Below are 22177 nucleotides of genomic sequence, written 5' to 3' on the forward strand. Positions count from 1 at the left end.
CCCTCTCTTCTTCATCAGTTGATTTGACTTCAAAACATGATAATTAAACTTGTTTGACCACATGTTTTTTTAAGTTTCAAACCGGACTTACTGCTGTATAACCCCCAAAAAGGTCATTCCTGCTCCACACTGAATACATCTGTAATGTATGTGTGTGTACTGAAGGAACTGGCTGCATTGCTACAGCTGCTGTGATGCTGAACTTGCACATTGTGTCCTTTTCCCTCAGGGTGGTGAGCACTGTTACTACCATGGGCAGGTGAGAGGCAACAGTGGCTCCCGTGTGGCCTTATCTACCTGCGACGGGCTGCAGTAAGTGAACAAAATTGTGTGCTATTCACACTATATTTCGGGACTCATGCACACAATATCTCAGCTCCTTTTTCTAATATTGACCCAGTATCGAGCTGACTCTCTCTCTTTTTCCAGTGGAATGTTTGACGACGGAGCCTACGTGTATCTAATTGAGCCGCTAAGACAGAATCATTCGAGCGTAAGTTATTGGCTAAGAATATTGAGATTTGTGTCTGTCATCGCTTGAAGAGAAATTGACAGCTTTGCAGTATATGCAAGCATGGTTTCCTTTTTAACCATTGATTGCGGAAGGTAGTTTTTTACCCACGATTAAACTTTCAACACGTACAATTAAGTTTGATCGGTTCTCGACAGGCCACGCAGAAAAAGACCACCACTGATAAATTTAAAAAATTCCTAAAGCATGAGGGCTGCACTGGAGTTTCAAGCTGCGAGCCTCATAATCTTTTTCTGGAAATCTTTACTTTTATGTACCAGAATAGATTGCTGAGAAATAGATCTAAAAAATGTGATAAAATCGTATTTTTAATATGTCTACCTTGTGAAATCAAGAGGAATGAATTTGAGAGTTTAAGTTTGTGCTCAATATTAAACTACATTTACCAACCCTCAACCGGTTCAGGGTGTCCCCTGCCCACTGCCCGCAGATAGCTGGGATGGGCTCCAGCACCACCGTGACCCTACTGAGGATAAACGGTGCAGATAATGGATGGATGGATTTACCAACCCTAACCAGTGAATTGTTGTATCCCCAAAAAAAATTGGCACAAATGTGTGACCCTATGTTTTTTTATGATAAATGTATTAGGTTTATGCTAAAACTCCTTTAAAATTACTCTTCGGTATTAAAAAAATATATATATATTCTATGCAACAAAACATTGAAATAAATTTGTGTTGTTAAGGTTTATTGTTTCAAATCAATTCAAATCACAATTGGCAAGGACTGACTGATAAAATTGAGATTGTATTTATTTTCAATGCTTCTCTAATCTGTGCCAAAAGGCAGATTAGTGGAACAAAGAAAATCTAGTTAGGCAGTAATTTTGCAACACTTCCTTATCATTAACTGGTATTTAATAATAAAACAGAATTAAAAGAATTACATCACTGCAATACCTGATAAATATTTGTTGTGGGAAGTTTTTTAAAATGTTACCAAAAATGTAAAAAGAGGAAAAATGATTGGGGATATATATGTAGATAGTCATTTGAAACACCAAGAATTGGTATGAAATCAAAATAAATTTTCTTTTATATCTATTGTAAGTAAGAAAAGTACTCTTTGTTTCTGTGGGATGAAGAAGAAAAGTGTGGCCCTATTGTGACTGTATCTATACGTTTTTGCTCACCCCAGCATATTTTATGCTCCTCCTTGACGCATGCACCGGCTTCTGCGAAAGTCAGTTTTCATAATCTTGTCAAATTACAACATTCATGCGGTTTACCGTTCAAGTATGCCGAAACGAATCTTCTCAAGAAAGTAATTAAAGATCAAAGCTTGCGGTATCTTAAGTTCTTTACACAATTCTTTATTCATAACAACGTCTAAGCGGTCATAATCATGTTCGACTTTATGATTTCTTCATTTGAAAATATGTCTTGTCAGCCCTTGGATCCGATCAATACCACTCTAATGTCTCATTACCCATTTGGTTTAACTTACCTTTGAGTGGTGCAAGCGTAAACCAGTAAATGTACCATGTCCGTTCGAGGTATGAAAAAAAAATAGATGTCAACGTGCTTGAAGGTTTCCTGGCAGGGGGTTGGTGGACTCTACATTTACATTTATTTATTTTTAACATTTAGTCATTAATTTCAGGCAGTTCTATTCTTTGTGTACACATGTAAATATAACCTAAATCATAACAGAATGCCTGAAAGGGAGTGGGACGATGTAAACTTATTAAATCCCATCCCTTTTCTCTCACATACAAGACTTCAAATTAAATTTCCTGCCTCTTTTGTTGAACTGATATTCCTAGCTGGTGCGAAACAAGTTTGTACAGCTCACAGGCAACTCATATACAAGTCAAGTCATGTTTATTTGTGACGCCCTTAATCACAAGGGGTCTCAAAGGGCTGCACAGACCACATACTATAGCAAACTACAGACTATTATTACACCATCCCCTGATCTAAAACCTACATGAGAGCAAGGAAAAACTCAAAATCTTAACATGAGGAAAATAAAGAAACCTTGAGAAAGTTGTTAGCTGGTATCTTTTAGCATGTACTCGTTAGCATCCACCTGTAGAGAAATTATTTATTTTTGAACTTTTTAAGGACACCTCTAACTACGCAATCCACTTTCAATGCATAATTCTTTGTAGCATAAAAATATAGTCAAAGAACACTCTTAAGGCACTTGGTTTAGGGTGTTGGATGGCATAATATAAGATTGGTTAATATTGTTTTAATAATTCTCTTTTTTTCTTTTTCAGTTTCATGACCAGTCCTGTACATGATTGATAAACCTATTATTAGTCGAAAAAAATCTACTATTATGCGCGCCGATAGGATTTCAGAATCAACCTTAATCTATTTTCAAATCAGTCACATAAAAATCCGGCACTTCATCCAAAATTTCAATTGGATCCTTGAAAACACAACAATAAAATTCAAGCATACAGCAAACAATAGTTTTTGTAACAGAAGAAAACATTGATAACTGTGTTACTACAGGTAACAGACCAATAATATTACATCGTATATTATAGCGTCAATACAATATAAAATATGCAATAAATACATTACATATTGTGCAAACATTGCTTGAAGATGAGAGTTTAACGATAGGAAAGGGTGGAGAGAGAAAAGAATGTAATTTCGAGATTGAGAACGAGAAGGTGAGGAATGGGGGAGCACGAGGTCATCTCCCTGGATCGAACCTCTGCTTCCCGTGATAAAAGAGAGGAAGTAGGAAGGAAAAAGAAAGGTTGACGCCACAATGTCAGACTACGGAGGAAAAAAAATGTTTTTTTGTTATTACAAACGCACATTTTCATGTTGATTAACTTTCTGTTCCAAATGAGAAACTTTCTTGTACTAACTACTTTATGTTATTGTGTCCCCATGCTAGCCTGTACTGCAGGAATTTGGGAGCCTTAGAAGCAAAAATATATAAATATAGATTTGTTTTTTTAAAGAGCCACACCATATATTTTAGGATAAAATTAAACAAAACATGCTCTCCAGACGAAGCTAACTCTTCAGCACATTTTATTTGATAAAATCTATGAAATAATAATTTTGCGAGAGCTTGTGCCCCTCATCAATATAAATGTACCATTTATAATTTGTCTCCCTCCCCTCCGGCAGTTACTTAAGTGCTGAGGTTCATTTTGACCGTCATTTTTGGCTTAAATAATTGTTTAAAAACAAGGTGCGAGCAAAGTTCTTTCTTAGAAATGTCACAAACACTGCAAAGGAGGATACCAATGTATTACCCTCGGTGCAGACGGCACTGGGAAAGGGAAAAAAGCAGTGCGCGTGATATGTGTATAGCTCCGCTCATTCCGACCGCTCACCCAATCAAATTGCTTTGGGTGCTTTGCTAGGGTCTTTGGGTGTCTACTGTTTGTTCTGTGGGTTTTCATCATAAAGAGTCTGAACAGTGAACATAAATTGTTCAATGAGCTTCCGTTCTCCTGGCTTTGCATGTGCTACCTTTCGGCTTTGCATGTAACAAAGCAGTATATAACTTTCCATTTTGTCTCCGTGCCAGATGTACTCATGAAAAGAACCATAAATAGTTCGACAGCCATACGTTCCCAACCCCTGCTGTATTGTTTTCTTGTCCTGAACAAAACAATTCTTATTGTAATGTTTGTCATTCTGACAAGAAAGACAAAAATACTTCTCTGGTCTTGATGAGAACGTTTCTCATCTTGACAAGAACATTGTTTCATTAGGAAAATAATTGTTTTGTCAGGTTTAAAATATTCTAGTTCTTGATTTTTCTATTATAGCCCTAAGCTAGCCTCTGTTGTTTTTTTTGTCCTAAAAAATACATTCTCGTTAGGTCAAAAAACCTTCTGGTCCTGGAAAAGAAAGTTTCACAATCTAATGTCGATTATTTTTGTTAAGTGTTTATAGAAAGGTTCTTGTCTTTGCCATGCTAATCATAACCCAATGCTAACTTTTACTTGTTCTGCAGGGAATCTTTCAGGTCCTTTAGAAGAAACTTTCTCATCATGATAAAAGCAATGGATTTAGCATTGCGTGACAGTACAATAAACATAATGAACTTCAATAAAAAAAATACATAGGTAATATGTAGAAATTTTTCCAGAAAGTGAATTAAAACGACGCCTCGAGCCTGTAAAATTCCTTTAATGGTACTGGAGAAATTGAAAATTTGGCTTTGAAAGTCTACAAAAAATGCTTACATTTGGCCATGAAAAAGACGTCCGAACCCTGTAAACAGGGCTTATTAAATCTCTGCAAGATTAAATTTAGCTTACTGTTTATTGTGAAGCTAAGGACTATAAGGACTGTAAAATAAACCCCTACCTGGATCTTTCCCCCTAGATCAAGCCTTTAACTGCTGATTATCCTCTCACCCCTCAGGATTCAACTGGAAGGCCTCACCAGCTACGACGAACTGCCTCTTTTCAGTGGAAAAATGAGTCACAGAAACTGGGTAGAGATTTACAACACTGTCAAACCTAATCCTCAAAAACATCCTTTCTTTAGGGGCCTCCACCCCATTCTGTCACGCATGTCTTCTCTTTTCTTTAACTGTCGTTTGCTATACATACAACTGCAGTAAAACAAGTGGTGGGTCAATAGGAAATGTTGAATATCCAGACTACCAAATATGGCGGCTGGGTTTAGTTATGTATTTATTTTTGTGTATTGTTTTCCCTCAAAGAGGAGGAAGAGAGCCTCTTCATGGAGCTTGATGACTTCTCCTGGCTGATGCGGCGGAAAAAACGAGCCGTGAGTGTCTGATCTCCTCCCTCTGAAGTTACTTGTTTTTTTACCCACCTGTAAATTGTTATGTAATGTTGGTGAGTGTTTGAGTAGTTTTTACCTGAATTCCAAAAGTATTACACAAAGGTTCTGTTGCAGTGAGAAAAAGTGTTTTCTTTTGTTACAGATATCGGTATTTGAGGAGATGAAATACTTGGAGGTCATGATTGTCAGTGACCACAATATGGTAGGTAAAGTTCTAGATATGATACCATTAACTGTAAAGTCTAAGATTCTTGAAATCTTTGAAAATGCTTGAATTTTAATTTTATGTTTTCTAGGTTTCAAAAGAGCTTAGATTTTGGGTGAAGTGTTTGTTAATGCTTGGAATTACTGCCATGTTTCTCTGCAGTCTGACCACGCATTAAATACAAAACTCAATTCCAATGAAGTTGGGAAAGTGTGTTAATTGCAAATAAAAATTGATCCAAGTAAATTGCAAATTCTTTTCAACCCATATTTAAATGAATGCACAGCAAAGACAACATATTTATTGTCTTCACTCATAAACTTTATTGTTTTGGGAGAAAATCATCAACTCTGTAATTTGATGACAGCAACACGTGCCAAAATAGTTGGGACAGGTGTCAATAACTACTCAGAAAGTGGATGAATGGAAATCAACCAACTATTTGCAGGTGAACAGATGAATTAGCAACAGGTGAGAGTTGTTACTGGGTATAAAAAAGGGAGACCCGAACAAGCTAAGTCATTCACATGCAAGGATGGGGCGAGGTTCACCTCTTTGTGAACAACTGCGTGAGCAAATTGTTGAACAGTTTAAAAACAACATTCCTCAAAGTACAATTGCAAGGAATTTAGGGATATCATCATCTACAGTCCATAATATTGTGAAAAGGTTCAGGGAATCTGGAGAAATCACTGTGCGTAAACGGCATGGCCGTAAACCATTATTGAATGCCCGTGACCTCCGAGCCCTCAAGCGGTACTGCATTAAGAACCGACATCAATGTGTAAAGGACATCACCACATGGGCTCAGGAACACTTTGGAAAACCACTGTCAGTCAATACAGTTCGACGCTATATCCGTAAGTGTGGGTTAAAACTTTATGTTGCAAAGCGTAAGCCATTCATCAACAACATCCAGAAACGCCGCAGGGTTCTCTGGGCCCGAGCCCATCTAAAATGGACTGATACAAAGTGGAAAAGTGTTCTGTGGTCTGATGAGTCAGTTTTCCAAATTGTGTTTGGAAATTGTGGACGTCGTGTCCTCCGGTCCAAAGAAGAACAGAACCACCCAGACTGTTATGCACGCAAAGTGCAAAAGCCAGCATCTGTGATGGTATGGGGGTGCATGAGTGGCCAAGGAATGGGTAACCTGCACATCTGTGAAGGCACCATTAATGCAGAAAAGTACATTCAGGTTTTGGAACAAAGTATGTTGCCATCCAAACAGAATCTTTACCATGGGCGCCCTTGCTTCTTCCAGCAGGATAATGCCAAGCCACACACTGCACGTCTCACGACAGCGTGGCTTCGTAGTAAGAGGGTGCGGGTGCTTGACTGGCCTGCCTGCAGTCCTGACCTGTCTCCCATTGAAAATGTGTGGCGCATTATAAAGCGCAGAATAAGACAAAGGAGACCCCGGACTGTTGAACAGCTGAAGCTGTACATAAAGCAAGAATGGGAAAGGATTCCACTATCAACGATTCAACAACTAGTCTCCTCACTTCCTAAACGTTTATTGAGTGTTATTAAAAGGAAAGGTGATGTAACACAATGGTGAAGAAGCCCCTTTCCCAACTACTTTGGCACTTGTTGCAATTATAAAATTCTAAGTTTATCATTATTTGCTTATGGAAATAAAGTTTATGAGTTTGAACATGGATAATCTTGTCTTTGTGGTGTATTCATTTAAATATGGGTTAGAAAAGGTTTGCAAGTCATTCTATTCTAATTTTACTGACATTTTAAACTTTTTCCCAACTTCAATGGAATTGACTTTTGTATAACAAGTCTGCTTAAAAATGATGCTAACATGCCTACTGTGGTGGCTTCACTAGGCCATTGAATTTCTTCTTTCCTTGTGCTAACAGCAACTAGCATTCGTTTGTATTTGACGTTGTCAGGTGAAGCATCATTGCCCCCTACACACACACACACACATATATATATATATATATATATATATATATATATATATATATATATATATATATATATATATATATATATATATATATATATATTTAAAAAATCTTACTGCAGAGATACTAAAATATATATATACATATCAAATTAAGTACTTAAAAGAGGGACATAATATATTATCTTTAGTTAATTATGAGTGTTTTAAAACCAGTTTAATGAGTTTATTTATAAACAAACATAAAATAAGAATAAAACATGTAGATATCTGCACATATATTGTTTAATAAGTGTAAAAATGGAAAGGTCTCCAGGTCCGGTTCCTTGGCCAAATGTTTTAAACAAGTGCACCCCGCCACTCCAAATAGGTGCCCACCCCTGAAATAAGGTAAGGTCGACAAAGAGAGGGCGAGAGAGCAGGAGAGAAAGAAAATACAGAGAAGCAGAACTCAAAGTGCATCTTCGTGACACTGCAGGCATTGTCTGTGACTCATTTGCCGCCAGAATATTCTGTAAATAAACCCTTTAAAAGAACTGCTCATTGTTTTACGAGCTTTATTTTGATAACCCACATACCAGCAACCCGAATTCAAATGAACATGCGAAAGAACAATAAGTTGATCCTCTTCAAATCTTACTTATTATTTTTGTTGTGTTTCTGCAGTACAAACGCTACAAAACCAAGCAGCACACCAGGAACTTTGCCAAGTCTGTGGTCAATCTTGTGGATGCTGTGAGTAAGAGCTTCCCTTCTTTCTACCGGACTTGTTTTTGAGCGGCTGTGTTTGTTTCTCAGTCGGACAAACACGTCCAGTCCAGAATGACTCAACTAACAAGAAGGTGGCAATATTGTCTTAGTGAGCTAATCCTCATATTTCTGCCCTTACTGTGATTTTTTTATTTAGGGGGATTCCAGTACTCCTTTTTTGGAACTGTGCATAAAGGAGACTTTTCTGGATATTCTAAAATGCCAATTCTGACTAAAAAACAGAAAATGAGGTGTTTTGCTCCAATCCAACACAAACTTTGTTTGCTACACTGCGTAAAAGACATCCTTGCCCCAAAGGCAGAGAATTGCGCTCATTACTGTAGAGCATGGGTCTCCAACCTTTTTCAAGCTGAGAGCTACTTTTTGGTACTAATTAGCGCAAAGGGAACACAGTTTGATATGCAATTCTAAAATAACAACTTATCATTTCATTATTATGTTGTTGCTATGTTATTACCAGGTGAATTACAGCAAGTAGGGATAAATAGAATCAGTCTACCACTGGGAAAAAAAAGCATTTTACTAGAGAATCACAATGACGCAGCTCTGGTGAGCTATTTTCAGAACAGGGCTGCAGGCACCTCAGCTGTCCTTAGGGGGCACCCTAGTGTCCGTGGGCACCACATTGGAGACCACTGCTGTAGAGGTATGGATGGGCTTATTTTAAGAAACTTTATCTTGTATCTCTATGGAATAATTAAAAAAAAACATACTTAAAAGAAGAAAAATTATCTAGAAGATGGGAAAAAATGTTGTTAATTTTAAGAAATATTTTTTACGAATATTGGAAAAAATATATAAAATTGAATTTGTTCAATTCAAGATAAGACAAGTTTTCTTATTATTAATTTTTTTTTTAATTTTAATAAAAACCTGATAAAATATCTGAAAATTCGAACACATATTTTTATATTTTGCAAATCTTCTGTCAAAGGGGTAAGATTTCTATTTTTGCAGTGTAAGCAATGCTCATTATAGTCATGTAATTTGTCTTTTTCAACTGAAGTCCATTTAAAAAATATTTCTTAGTCTTTAGACATCATCTGTGGCATAACTGGAAATAGACATTCACAATTAGTCTTTAGTCTCTAATATTTAAAATCTCCAACAGTATGTCTCTGGTCTTTAAGCTCACCATGATTTTCTTGATAATTTATTTTGTTTTTGTTTTTTTGTCTTTTTGTGTTTTTGTTTTGTGTTTTGTTTTGTTTTGAGAATCGTCAAATATTTCTACTTCAGGAAAGAGAATAGTAATCTTGTGAAAGATCATAATCGTTTTTCCTTAACCCTAGAAAACAGTAACTAGTATTTTTTTCCAGAACGCCTAAAACGGTGCACCCAAAGTAAAACTAAAGCTGCACTTTAACCATTTAAAGTATCAGTTTAGTTTAGTCTCGTTTAGAAGTTAAAAGGACCAGTAGATATTATATACTGGACTGTCTCAGAAAATTAGAATATTGTGATAAAGTTCTTTATTTTCTGTAATGCAATTAAAAAAACAAAAATGTCATACATTCTGGATTCATTACACATCAACTGAACTATTTCAAGCCTTTTATTATTTGAATATTGCTGAATTTGGCTTACAGCTTAAGAAAACTCAAAAATCCTATCTCAAAATATTAGAATATCATGAAAAAGTATACAAGTAGGCTATTCAACTAATCACCTGAATCATCTAATTAACTCGAAACACCTTGCGAGGGTTTCCTGAGCCTTAAAAACACTCAGCTTGGTTCAGTAAACTAAATCACAAGTATGGGGAAGACTGCTGATCTGTCTGCTGTCCAGAGGACCATCATTGATACCCTCCATCAGGAGGGTAAGACACAAAAAGAAATTTCTCAAAGAGCAGGCTGTTCACAGAGTGCAGTTTCAAAGCATATCCACAAAAAGTCTGTTGGAAGGGAAAAATGTGGCCGGAAACGCTGTACAACCAAGAGAGATGACCGCAGTCTTAACAAAATTGTGAAGAAGAGCCGCTTCCAGAATTTGGGGGAGCTTCAAAGACAGTGGGCTGAAGCTGGAGTCCAGGAATCAAAAGCCACAGTTCACAGACGTGTCCGGGAAATGGGCTACAATAGCCGTATTCCCATGGTCAAGCCACTTCTGAACTCAAGACAACGGAAGAAGCGTCTGACTTGGGCTATGGAGAAGAAGCACTGGACAGTTGCAGAGTGGTCCAAAGTCCTCTTTTCAGACGAAAGCAAGTTTTGCATTTCATTTGGAAGTCAAGGCGCCAGAGTCTGGAGAAAGGCTGGAGAGGAGCAAAATCCAAGTTGCTTGAAATCCAGTGTGAAGTTCCCACAGTCAGCAATGGTTTGGGGAGCCATGTCAGCTGCTGGTGTTGGTCCACTGTGTTTCATCAAGTCCAGAGTAAATGCAACTGTGTACCAAGAGATTTTAGAGCACTACATGCTTCCATCTGCTGAAAAGCTCTATGGAGATGAGGATTTCATTTTCCAGCATGATCTGGCACCTGCCCACAGTGCCAAAACCACCAGTAACTGGTGCACTGACCATGGCATCACTGTCCTTGATTGGCCTGCTAATTCCCCTGACCTGAACCCCATCGAGAATTTCTGGGGTATAGTTAAGAAGAAGATGAAAGACACCAGACCTACAAATGCAAATGAGCTGAAGGCCGCTATCGAAGCATCCTGGGCATCAATAACACCTCAGCAATGCCACAGGCTGATTGCCTCCATGCCACGCCGGATTGATGCAGTAATCCGTGCAAAAGGATTCCCAACCAAGTACTGAGTGCATCAATGGACATTTTCAAATGTTTGATTTAGTTTTGCTGTAATAAAATTATTTTTTTACTTGGTCTGAGGAAGTATTCTAATATTTTGAGATAGGATTTTTGAGTTTTTTTCAGCTGTAAGCCAAAATCAGCAATATTCAAATAATAAAAGGCTTGAAATAGTTCAGTTGATGTGTAATGAATCCAGAATGTATGACATTTTTGTTTTTTTAATTGCATTACAGAAAATAAAGAACTTTATCACAATATTCTAATTTTCTGAGACAGTCCAGTAGAAACCCCCAGTAGTGTGAAAATACTTTGTTCATTCAAAAAAAATACTAGTGGTGAATGTGAAGGTCGCGTCCCGTGATTGAGACATCTTTAACTTTTTTCTACTGTTTCCTTCTCTCCCCACTCACCTAAGCCACTTGCCTGTATGCCATATCTCACCAATATTATTATTGTTAGCTGATCTGTGTAAATAAAGCTTGGTTCCTCCTTTATGAAAGGCTGTTGGGACGTACTTGCTCTCATACGTACTACTACACTCTCATACACTGCTATACTCTCATACACTTGCTCTTAGATTATTGTAATGTGTGTGTGAAAGCAAAGTGCTGGAGTAAAGTAGTATGTGTGGGAAATCATAGTCGTGTGTGTATGAGATTATAGTAGTAAGTGTGAGAGAGTATAGTAGCGTTTGTTTATGTATAGTACTGGGTCTGTATGAGAGTCTGGTTGTGCATGTGAGAGTGTGTTGTTTGTGAGCTTCAGTGTCATTCGTATAACAAAGCTACTCATGCAAGCGAACGTTGCTATGTTGCGTGAAAATAAAAATGAAATAAAATGGATGGCCAAGTATGCAAGGGATGTAGCATTAACAAACAATGACGAAAACTTAATTCATCACAAAAAACAATGTTGATTACATATTCAAAAAATGTTTGAAGGTCAAGGAATATGTATTTGTTTTACAAAACCTGAGGCTCACCTACAGGGAGCTGACATTATTGTCCACATCTTGCTGCTAAGGGTAATAAATATATAAATAAAACCTTGTGAAACGATGGGCTAAAAATGAGAAAGAAATAGTGCAGTTTGGTCACTTTGAGTCTCCGTAGATTGGATTCTTCCTTGTGTTTTGTAGCACCCGTTTTCTGGTTTCTTACACAGTACAGCGGCATCTGGTGGTCAAGTATTACACATGGTCCCTTTAAAACAAGAATATCTATGAGGACAAATTTCTGCCGATGGGGTTAGAATGTATTTATTTTTTTGTCAACATACTGATTAAAAACAAGTTACACAAGTTACATCCTGATTAATTATTTTTATATTATTCCTTACTTACTACACACTGTCCCTTTAAGCTAAAACGACCTATAAATTGGTGAATTATTACGCACTCTAAGCAGCTTGACAACTCAACTATTGAGTATTGAAGAGTTCTGAACAAATTTATGTTTCCACTACAGTATTTGGTTTTGAGGTCTCTCAACACGTGAAAGAACCTAAGCACCATCAACAAATCGTAAAAGCTACTTTGTCATTTAGTTTTAGAAAGCATATCGTAGCGTTTTTTGACAATACTGATTTGGAAAAAAAATGTTACATAAACATCTTTCTAACCTTCTTGGAAACAGACCTGCAGTGTGTCAGAAGTATAGCTTGTTTGTAAAGTATTATTTTTACTGTTGACACTGCCAACTCTTTAAAGAGGCCGTGCCACCTATTAGTTTGATTTATGAAGTGCTTTATGGCAAATTTACTTGTTCCAGGTCTTCAAAGAGCAGCTGAGAACGCGCGTAGTGTTGGTGGCTTTGGAGATCTGGACAGATCGAGATCAGATTCCTGTTAGCGTCAGGCCATTGGAAATGCTGCGGGATTTTTCCAAGTACCGCCAGCAGAGCATCAAGCACCACGCCGACGCCGTGCACCTCTTCTCGTAAGTTGGAGAAATCACACTTTGACACCCATGTGATGGCTGCCCCTGACTAAGGCAAGGTTCACACCGCAGGAAAATCTTTTTTTTTTGTAGGAAAATCTTTTTTTTTTGTAAGTCAAGTCATGTTTATGTGTATAGCCCTTAATTAGAAGGAGTCTCAAAGGGCTGCACAGACCATTGCAAACTACAGACTATTATTATACCATCCCCTAATCTAAAACCAACACGAGGGAAAGGAAAAACTCAAAAACCTCAGTATGAGGAAAATGAAGAAACCTTGAGAATGGACCACACATAAGGTAATCCCCTTCCAAGATGAACAGGCTGCAGTGGATTTTGCATTAACAAACAACAAAAAATATAACACAATAATTAAAGTATAATATACTATAAAAATGAAATTAAAAGGATGACCAGGTTGCAATGGATGTAGCATTAACAAACCATACATAGATATTGTCAACATGAACTAGAGATCATTCATAAGCTATAGAATAGAAGTGAGTTTTAAGCCTAGATTTAAACAGTTCCACCGAGGTTCCAGATCGAATCTCAGAGGGCAGAGCATTCCACAGCACCGGGGTCTGAATGGAGAACACTCTTGAACCTGCGGATTTCTTCTTGGTTCACTATGAAAGGTCTTTTATGGCATTACCCCTGTTCCATACCTGGCTTCCAAGAACCACTGGTCAAAACAGATTTCAGCACCTTCCTGTGATGGCAATTGAAAAATATGTACTTGACCAAGTGCGACACCAAAAAGTTGTTGACATCTTTGCAAACCACAAGGTCAGGCAACACAGCTTAATATAAAGTCAAGCCATGTTTATTTGTGACGCCCTTAATCACAATGAGTCTCAAAGGGCTGCATAGACCACAGATTATTGCAAGCCACAAACTATCATTACACCATTCCCTGATCTAAAACCTAGATGAGGGTGAGGAAAAACTAAAAAATCCTCAGTATGAGGAAAATGAAGAAACCTTGGACCGCACTTGAGATAAACCCCCTTCCAGGATGACCAGGCTGCATTGGATGTTGTAATAACAATTAATACACGGATACCGTCAACAGAAATATAGGTCATTCATAAACTATGTTCTAAGTGTATTCTAATCCTAGATTTAAACAGTTCCACTGAGGTTGCATGTCGAATATCAGGGGGAAGAGCATTCCACAGCACCGGGGCCCGAATGAGGAACGCTCTAGTGCCTGCGGAGCTCTTCTTGGCTCTTGGGATCACTAGTAGACCAGCATTTTCAAACCAAAGGCTCCGGACCGGATCATAGGGGGGAATGAAATCTGAAAGTTATTAGGGAGCAAGTCCATGCATGATATTGTATACTACCAACAGAACCTTATGATCACATCTTAAGCTAACAGGGAGCCAATGCAGTTTACCTAAACAATGTTTTTTTCTGCCTTTTATCCTAATAGTCTTTTTATCTCCTTTTTCTCTTTGAAATCTTCATTTCATGTTAACCTGAAGTGCCATGTCTAATCTCGTTGCATACAATGTGTCACAACATTGACATCAATGAGAAAAAAAAGACAATTCAATTCAATTAACCCCAAATCTTAGGGAGGAATTATAAAGTGTTTAATATAATGCCAATACATGCTTCTTCTTCGGTATGTGTGTGTGTGTACTCTATTAGAAATAAATGAGTACAAATCGGGCAAGAGAATTTCTGTTCTGGCTTGGATCAGGGCTTAAGATCTTACCTTGCGTTCCTTTTCTCAACAGAAACGTGACCTTTCATTATCGCAGAAGCAGTGCAGCCTACTTCGGAGGCATGTGTTCAGTGAGCCGGGGGGTTGGCGTCAATGAGGTCAGATTGACTGCACTCTAAGTGGATTCGTGGTCTGTAAGGTTTTGACAGACCCTGCTCCTGCTCTCACAGTACGGCAGTACCTGGTCCATGGCTGGTTCTTTATCTCAGAGCTTGGCTCAGAATCTGGCCATCCAGTGGGACCCCGCATCCAAGAGAAGTATACCTTTAACTTGATCTTTCTTACCGAGAGGGCAGTTTGGAATACTTACCTAGGATTTTCAGGGACTTTTTTGGGAAGGCCTTATATTTGTATAGACATAAGTATGACATTTTTCCCTAAAAATGTTTTATTTTTTTGTATTGTTATCTTTTCCATTTTTTCTTATTTTCCATTTTGATTGTTTTTTTTTTCTCTTTAATTTTTGTATTTGTTTTTTGAATATTTTTTTTTAATTGTTTGACCTTTTTGCTATTCATTTTAAATCTTTATTTTCTTTAACAAAGGGAACATCAAAATATTTGCACGAAAAACAGCTGTATTTTTCAGGTTTTTGTGTGTTTTTTGTTTGTCCAGTTATAATTTATTCTTTTTTTTATGTTTGCATTTGATTTTGTTTCATTTTATTGTCTATTTATTTTCCTATTCCTTTTATAATTTGTTTCTCTTTATTTTCTTTTTTTGTATTTTTATTTTTATTCACATTTTTTATATATTAAATTCAATTTTTTCCCATTATTTCCCATTTCTTCTATCGTCTTGATTTTGTGTATCTCTTTTTCGCAATTTTTTTCTATTCATATTTGTCTTTTTTTGTATTTTTTTTCTATTTTTTTCCACATATTTTTAATTTTTTGATATTCATTTCTTTCTATTTATTTGCTTTTCTGTTATATTTTTTTAGATTTATTTATCTTGAAATTGATTTTGCCCTTTTTTGGCATCAATTCATCAATTAGGTTATTTTTAAATTCCTGACTTATTTGCTTTGTTTTATGAGAGCTTTGTGTTATTCATTTGTCCTCATTTCTTAGATAACATTTAATATTTTCAGCCTTCCGTTCCTTTGGCTTTGATGATTATGGTGTAATCTTAATAATCGGGGATTTTTTTCTGTGGAAAAATATATTTTTTGTGGATTTAACTGCTTGTATTTTTTTTAACCTCTTTATCCTATTAAAGTACAGTGCTGAATATAAGGCACGACCTTAGAGTGCCTTTAAATTGCATTTGATGCTAGACTTTAAACAAGATGTTGGGCTAAGAATAGCGCACAAATCAAATCGTATATTTATTCATATCATGGTTTCCCTGATTATGAATTGACAGGACATAATGTGCACCTCTTTAAGAGATCTAATATAAGATTAATTTGCGTTTTTCTTGTATCTAACAAAATCATTCACAACATCTCCAAATAAAATGTAATCCAAACTATATTTGTTCCTCATTGAACTGCAGAATGTGAAAGTATACTAGTGAACGTAAAAATGTTGAATTGTAGTCTTTATCATTTGGTTTTCATTTATCTGCATGACGTGATAAATGTAAAAATAGAAAGGACTGAAATCTGTCATTGCTGATCATGTGCCCTTTCCTGTCATTTCTGATTTGCAGAGGAATGCGGTTGCACTGACTCGTGGACTGGCTGCATAATGGAGGACACTGGGTAATGTCCGGCATTAATTGGCTTTACCACATTGGGTTGTATAGTGGCAGGAATGAAGAAATGTTCTCAGGGTGCGGATGATTAATCCATCAATTCTCTGCGCCACAAATCCTTATTTGGGTTGCAGATGGTGCTGAAGCCCATCCCAGCTATCTTCAGGCAGTGGGCAGGGGACAACTTGAACTTGCCAGCTAGTTGCAGGGACATATAACTAACTCACTCGCTCATTCACACCTAAGGGCAATTTAGATGGGTGAATAAACCTGTTTTTGGAATGAGGGAAGAAACCGGAGTTACCGGAGGAAACCAACGCAGCAGAGAACGTGAAGAACATGCAAACTCCGCAAGGGGAGACCGCGATAGACCTCTGCATCGTGGGGCTGTGTGCTAACCACCCAGCCACCATGTCGCCCTCACACTTACCCATTCAGACACACACATACTCACTGATAGCCGCGACATCCATGCAAAGCGCCTCCTCCTTATCGGGGGCGTAAGGGGTTCAGTGTCTTGCCCAAGGACACTTCCACCTTTAACTTGGGGAAGCCAGGAATTGAACCTCTCAGTCCCAAGGCGAGTGCTGTACAGTACCTTCTGAGCTACTGTCACGCCACAAGATTTATTATTCTTAAAACAGTTAGCAATGGTGTGATTCGGGTTCATTAAAAAAGGATGTGAACTGTAACTATATATGCTATGAGTTTAGTGTAAGCCATTGTCTGGCTGACTATTTTGTTCTATTTATGCCATAATAATCTTACTCTGCTATATTTTTAACTTGTTTTCTGATGATATGGGAAAATACTACCTTAAATGGTTACGTTTAAGCGTTAGCGTTAAGAGGGTTGTAGGTAAGGGTTGGGCAGTGGTGGGCCATACATTTCCCAATTAGGCCTTAAGCAGAGAAAAGATCTTAAGTCCGAGCCCGACCCAAATTCTGGCCCAGGTCAGGTCCTAAAACGTCACTCAGAACGTTCAGGTTGTCGGTTAATCCAACCTCTGTTTATACATTCTTGTTTAACTTTCATTGCCAAAGACAGGCTTTACGTGTCGGCACTATAACAACTATAACAACAATTCAATTATGAATATATAATGACAATTATAATAAAAAACATATTTTACGATTTTTGGGGATAAAATAAGATCAATATCCCTAAAATTAGCAAAATTATCTTTTATTGGAACAATCATCTAACATGTCTTGCTACATTCTTTTCTATACATTCCAAAAAGTTATTTTTTTGCAGCACAGTACATAAAGTTATCCCTCACTTTTCGCAAGGGTTGCTTTCCAAAAACGACCCGCTGTAGTCCAAACCTACTAAGTAGAAACAAACCAGGCTCAAGCATTTGTTTAACAATTAAAAGTACTGTACTTTCAATTAAAAGTACTGTACTTTATAAATGTTTTTTTACATATAACTTTCTGCTGTCTAATTGAAATTGTAAAAATAATTTTCCTTCTATATTGCACAACTGATTCCGAAATGAGTGGAAATTATTTCAGGACGTTACTTTTTTACTTCAGATGATATTTGTGGACATGTGGACGTTATTGAGAAAACACAAATGTGGCGTAAAAATGCTTTACCATTCCTTTTAGGCAGGATGCATAGTTTGAGATGTCCTTAGAAGGTTAAATTAAATATTTTCTCGATTAAGTATGTGTTAACAATACCTCAACTGAGTTCCTTGATGTTCCAGCCATGTAGCGCATTATACTGGAGAAAAGGAGGCGACGGGATGAGGGGGAGGAGAATAATTTCACGAGGCTGCTGGCGTTTGATTTTTCTACGATGAGAATGGTGAAAGTAAGAAAAGGACTGTTTCAACTACAGTCCAAACGCAACACCCCAAAAATGTGAAATAGGAAGAGTTTATTTGAGCGTGTCTAAGAATTTCATGTGCAACAAGAGGAGCTGCAATGATTATTTCAGCCAAAAGATGGCGTCAGCAAGTATAATATTCTGAGGTCACAAACACCACCTTTAAGCATGTGGAAAAGTCCCACTTTTTTTGTAAACAGAAAAGAACTTTCTCTGCCTTTTGATGGTTTTGTGGGTCCAGAGAGTTTTGTTGGCATGATGGCTTTTAGAGAACCTGGAAATTGATAAACATTGGTGTGTACGTAATGTTGGTTAGTGAAGGTGTTTTACTTAGACCAAAACATTATTGATGCACAGGCAGACACAGGCAGTAAAGGGGCGAGGTGCCTGTATGGAATGCAGAAAACAAAGCGGGACGAAAACCACTATAAAGTTGCGAAACTGCAAAAAGTAAACCACAATACAGCGAGGGATTACTATATTGCTTTTCATTGAACTTAAACTGAAAGATGACCCACTCTCATAAGTAACGTTACCAGGCCCTCCAAATGCTTTTGACAGATGTTTCTCCCTTCGTTCCCGCAGAATCCAACACCCACGGAGATTCTCCAAATGCAGCATCTCCGACTACAAAGACTTCCTCTTGAAAGGCGGAGGCTCGTGTCTGTTTAACCGCCCTACGAAGGTTTGACGCCCCGCATCCAAATCACTGCTGCAGAACCTTTCGTACCCACTTGATGTGTTTTGGCAGTTGTTTGAAGCCACCGAGTGCGGGAACGGATTCGTGGAAGTGGGAGAGGAGTGCGACTGCGGCGCTAGAGCTGTAAGGTTTTTTTTTTCTTCTTTTTTTCTGTCCTCCCTCGGGACGTTGCACGCGCCGCGGTCCGTGTGTGTGTGTGGTTAGGAAATCTGCAGCTCTGTTTCTATATTCAGGAGTGCTACAAGGGATGCTGCAAAAAGTGCTCGCTGGCCAACGGGGCGCACTGCAGTGACGGCCCCTGCTGCAATACCACGTGCCTGGTAACACATTCAAGTATCTCACACCATTTAGGCAAGGATTCATATACAGTGCTCTACAAAACTGATGCCCCCGCCAAGAACTTTTTGACATATTGCCATATTTCAGGCTTCAAACTTATAGGTAAAAAAAAAACAAATATCTTCTAAGAATTACGTGAGACACAATAGTGAAGTGAAACAAATTTATTTCGACATTGTATGTTATATTGACAACGAAAACACAGAATAGTAGTTGTTGCATACATATTGCCGCCCTATGCTTTCAGCTCAGCCAATTGACTCCAGAAGTTCCCTGATGACTTCTGCATGATCCAATGTCGACTTAGATGACTAACAATGACAGAGTGCACCCCTGTGTCTTTAAGTATCAGTTTAAATGCACCTGTACAGACAGCATTATTAAACATTATGATTGTATTATGACGACTAAAGAACTCATCAGGCAAGTCTGGGATAAAGTTGTGGAAAAGTTCAAAGCAGGAATCGGATGAAAAACGATTTTGCAAAACTGACACATCTCCTGAGCGCTGTGCTAGCAATGATATCAACATGGAAAGAGGATAAAACCACTGCAAACCTACTAAGACCTGGCCGTCCCTTGAAAGTTTGGGCCCATACAAGGAGAAAACTAATCAGAGAAGCGACAAAGAGGTCCATGATCAAATTGGAGGTACTGCAGCCATACACAGGTGATGTGGGACCATCTGTGCTTACGTTGTACTATGCATAAATCTGCCCTTTATGCAAGAGTGGCAAAATGAAAAATAAACCATAAAATGGCCCATTTGGCATTTGAAGTAAGCCACAAGAAAGACACGAATAACATGTGTAACAAGGTGCTCTGGTCAAAGGAGGCCAAAATTTAACTTTTTGGGCTAAATACAAAGAGTGGCTTTTGTGACAAGGGCAACACTGGGCGTCACCCACAAAACACTATCCCCACTGTCAAACATGGTGGTGGGAGCATTTTGCCCTGAGGTTGCTTTTCTTCAGCAAGGGCTAGGAAGTTTATGGAAAGATGGATGAGGACATACTATACTTTTGCTCAGCACTGTATATGTCATTTTATATAATAATATAACATATGGTTTTGTTGTTGTTTTTGTGCTATTTTTCTTGACAGTTCTTCCCACGAGGTTACAGTTGCCGTTATGCTGTGAATGACTGCGATATTTCAGAGACTTGCTCCGGGGACTCTGGACAGGTGTGGTTGTAAAGCACTGTCACACATTTCAATCTGTTGGGTGAATACGGCTGCTATTGCGTGCCATATATCATTTTCTTCTGCTTTGAAATGGTTATTATGATTTTTGTTTTATATCCTGCTTTGAAGTACCACAGGAGTCACCTACCTTCGTGAAGCTGAGAGATACTTTTTTAATATTGATTAGTGCAAAGGGTTTGTATCTCTAAAATAACAACTCATGTTATCATTCATTATTAGCCGTACCGCTTATCCTCATTTGGGTCGCGGGGGGGCTGGAGCCCATCCCAGTCATCTTCGGGCAGTGGGCAGGGGACACCCTGAACTGGTTGCCAGCCAATCGCAGAACTCATGTTATCATTATGTTAAAATTATGAAAAGAGAGTTTAAAATAGGCCACTAAACCACTAAAATATGGGGAAGCTTTGAATATGGGGAAGCTTTGTTTAATGACAATTAAGTTGTTCTATTCTATTCTCATCTCATCTCATTAGCTGCACCGCTTATCCTCAGTAGGGTCGCGGGGGTACTGGAGCCTATCCCGGCAATCATCGGGCAGTGGGCAGGGGACACCCTGAACTGGTTGCCAGCCAACCGCATACTTACCGGTCAATAGTGTTAACCCCTATGCAATAGTTTTTGTTTTTTTTTAATAAAACAAGAAAAACATATTTTTACGTTTCGGCATTCAGAGACAATGCTTCTAAAACATATTTCCAGACGCTGCCCTACTTACAAATGAGATCCGGACGATAATAAGTTGAATTTGTTCGTAAGTGTCTTCCGTGCTTTATTTTGTATGGAATATATGTTTAAAGTTTATATAAGTATTTTTAAGGCTTGTATATGTAACCTGTATTGTTTTGTACTAAAAAAAAACAACATTTCATAAAATAATATGCTCTATAAAGATGAATAAAGTTAAGTTTAACTTACTTTTGGAAGATGGGCTTCAACACTTGGGCAACTTCCTCCTCTGTGGTAGAAAGTGGCAGAAAAAAAGCGATCCAACCTTTTTCTCAACCGCATCAAGCTTCCATATTCCACTTTCATTTCAAATGAAACAGCTCGCCTCTTCTTTACACTTTACACCAACCATCTTAAATAGATGGACGAGATATTAAACAATAAAAATGTCAAAGTTCTTAGTGCACTGGAGAAACAGAATAGAATATTTACACACGAACTAGGAAAACAAAGCCGGGTTTCTTCTTCAGAGTGGATGCTGGGTGAGCTTTCACAGCGCCACACGCCGGTAGCGGCGGAAAGAAGCACTACAGTAATGTCCTGTACTTGGAAAAAGGTTCACACAATACAAAATCGAACTCACTGCAATGTCCGGATATTTTTCGACATCCCGAAATAAATGTTCGTATACACCGTTTTTTGTAAGTCGAATGTCGTAAGTTGGGGAGCGTCTGTATATGTCATGACATTGAATAAGTTAATAACTCAAGTTTTTTTTGTTCAGGGCCTTAGAACAGCCTTCAAAAAATCTATCTTGATGCCTTCGAACATTAAAAAGCAGCATTAGGACTATGATGTAACATCCAATCATATTTCTCTGATAAATGGGCTTTACGTTTATACAGCACTTTACTACCTGAAGGCACTCGGCAATGTCACCTCATTGACCCGGTGATTAATGGACGATGCCTTAATGGAGGGGAAGTTAACAGCTCGTGCATCCGCTGTCGTTTTCTGTGCGATGAAATGCAATTACGGCTTTGGGGTTATGGAGAAACTTTAGGGTGAGGGGCACGCTCAAGTTGATGGAAGGTGTGAGGTAATTCCGATGAAGCCTGGAGCCAATATG

The 22177-nt window shown here is 38.0% G+C and overlaps 1 protein-coding gene across 2 annotated transcripts in view; it reads left to right on the forward strand.

The window, feature by feature from the left end:
- adam23b (ADAM metallopeptidase domain 23b) overlaps nt 1-22177 on the forward strand; it is a 67134-nt gene that overhangs the window by 26811 nt on the left and 18146 nt on the right. For both annotated transcript variants that reach the window (XM_088352610.1, XM_088352608.1), the window contains 14 exons: nt 230-312; nt 430-493; nt 4888-4960; nt 5192-5259; nt 5420-5479; nt 8067-8135; nt 12699-12865; nt 14614-14698; nt 14771-14858; nt 16257-16308; nt 18723-18822; nt 18889-18960; nt 19071-19157; nt 20281-20361. In XM_088352610.1, coding sequence (XP_088208736.1) covers nt 230-312; nt 430-493; nt 4888-4960; nt 5192-5259; nt 5420-5479; nt 8067-8135; nt 12699-12865; nt 14614-14698; nt 14771-14858; nt 16257-16308; nt 18723-18822; nt 18889-18960; nt 19071-19157; nt 20281-20361 — 1149 coding nt within the window. The remainder of the gene's footprint in view (nt 1-229; nt 313-429; nt 494-4887; nt 4961-5191; nt 5260-5419; nt 5480-8066; nt 8136-12698; nt 12866-14613; nt 14699-14770; nt 14859-16256; nt 16309-18722; nt 18823-18888; nt 18961-19070; nt 19158-20280; nt 20362-22177) is intronic.

The sequence above is a fragment of the Urocampus carinirostris genome, chromosome 14 (assembly GCF_059441175.1).
Source record: "Urocampus carinirostris isolate Australia breed hairy pipefish chromosome 14, RoL_Ucar_1.0, whole genome shotgun sequence".
Lineage (NCBI taxonomy): Eukaryota > Metazoa > Chordata > Actinopteri > Syngnathiformes > Syngnathidae > Urocampus > Urocampus carinirostris.